Genomic DNA, 605 nt, shown 5'->3' on the forward strand with positions numbered 1-605 from the left:
TTCTGGCCAGTGGTTCCTGCGAGGGGACTGGACGTTACAACCAGGCAGGCATCAGGGCAGAAGGACGTGGGAGGACTGGGAAGGCTGCGGGGCTCCTGCTCCTGGCACCCCCGGCCAGGGAGGGTGTGGGTATCTGTGTCGGCCCCTCAGGACTCCCCACTGCCCCTTAACTCAGTTCTGCTCTTTCTCCTCTCTGTGCCAGGCGCATGTTCCCCACCTTCCAGGTGAAGATATTTGGGATGGACCCTATGGCTGACTACATGCTCCTCATGGATTTCGTCCCCGTGGACGACAAGCGATACCGGTAAGTAGCACGCTGCTGGTCCCACAGTGCTCAGTGCTATGGGGGCTGGAGGGTCGCTGCCTGCTTCCTGCATCCCTGGGGCTCAGGGATGTGCTCCTGGGCCCGACATATGTCAGTGTGAGTTGGGAAGAAGACGTGGGATGTGGCTGCCCCGGGGTCCATTTCACACCATTTACAACGAGTTTGGGACCGGGAGTGGCTTGGCTGTGCTGGGCACAGACCCGGGGAGCCCAGTAGGCTTTTGGACAATGCCTGCGGCTGGGCCGGGGAGGGGGCGCCGTTTTCTGCCCCGACACACCCT

The 605-nt window shown here is 62.0% G+C and overlaps 1 protein-coding gene across 1 annotated transcript in view; it reads left to right on the plus strand.

Moving 5' to 3' along the window:
* The window catches only part of LOC104403977 (T-box transcription factor TBX1), a gene marked incomplete at its 3' end in the record, with an annotated part of 4,395 nt that overhangs the window by 668 nt on the left and 3,122 nt on the right, over positions 1 to 605 (plus strand). Inside the window, exon 2 of the mRNA XM_010012290.1 lies at positions 200 to 304. Coding sequence (XP_010010592.1) covers positions 207 to 304 — 98 coding nt within the window. The remainder of the gene's footprint in view (positions 1 to 199; positions 305 to 605) is intronic.

Source organism: Nestor notabilis, unplaced genomic scaffold (genome assembly GCF_000696875.1).
Source record: "Nestor notabilis isolate BGI_N333 unplaced genomic scaffold, ASM69687v1 scaffold25803, whole genome shotgun sequence".
Taxonomy (NCBI): Eukaryota; Metazoa; Chordata; class Aves; order Psittaciformes; family Psittacidae; genus Nestor; species Nestor notabilis.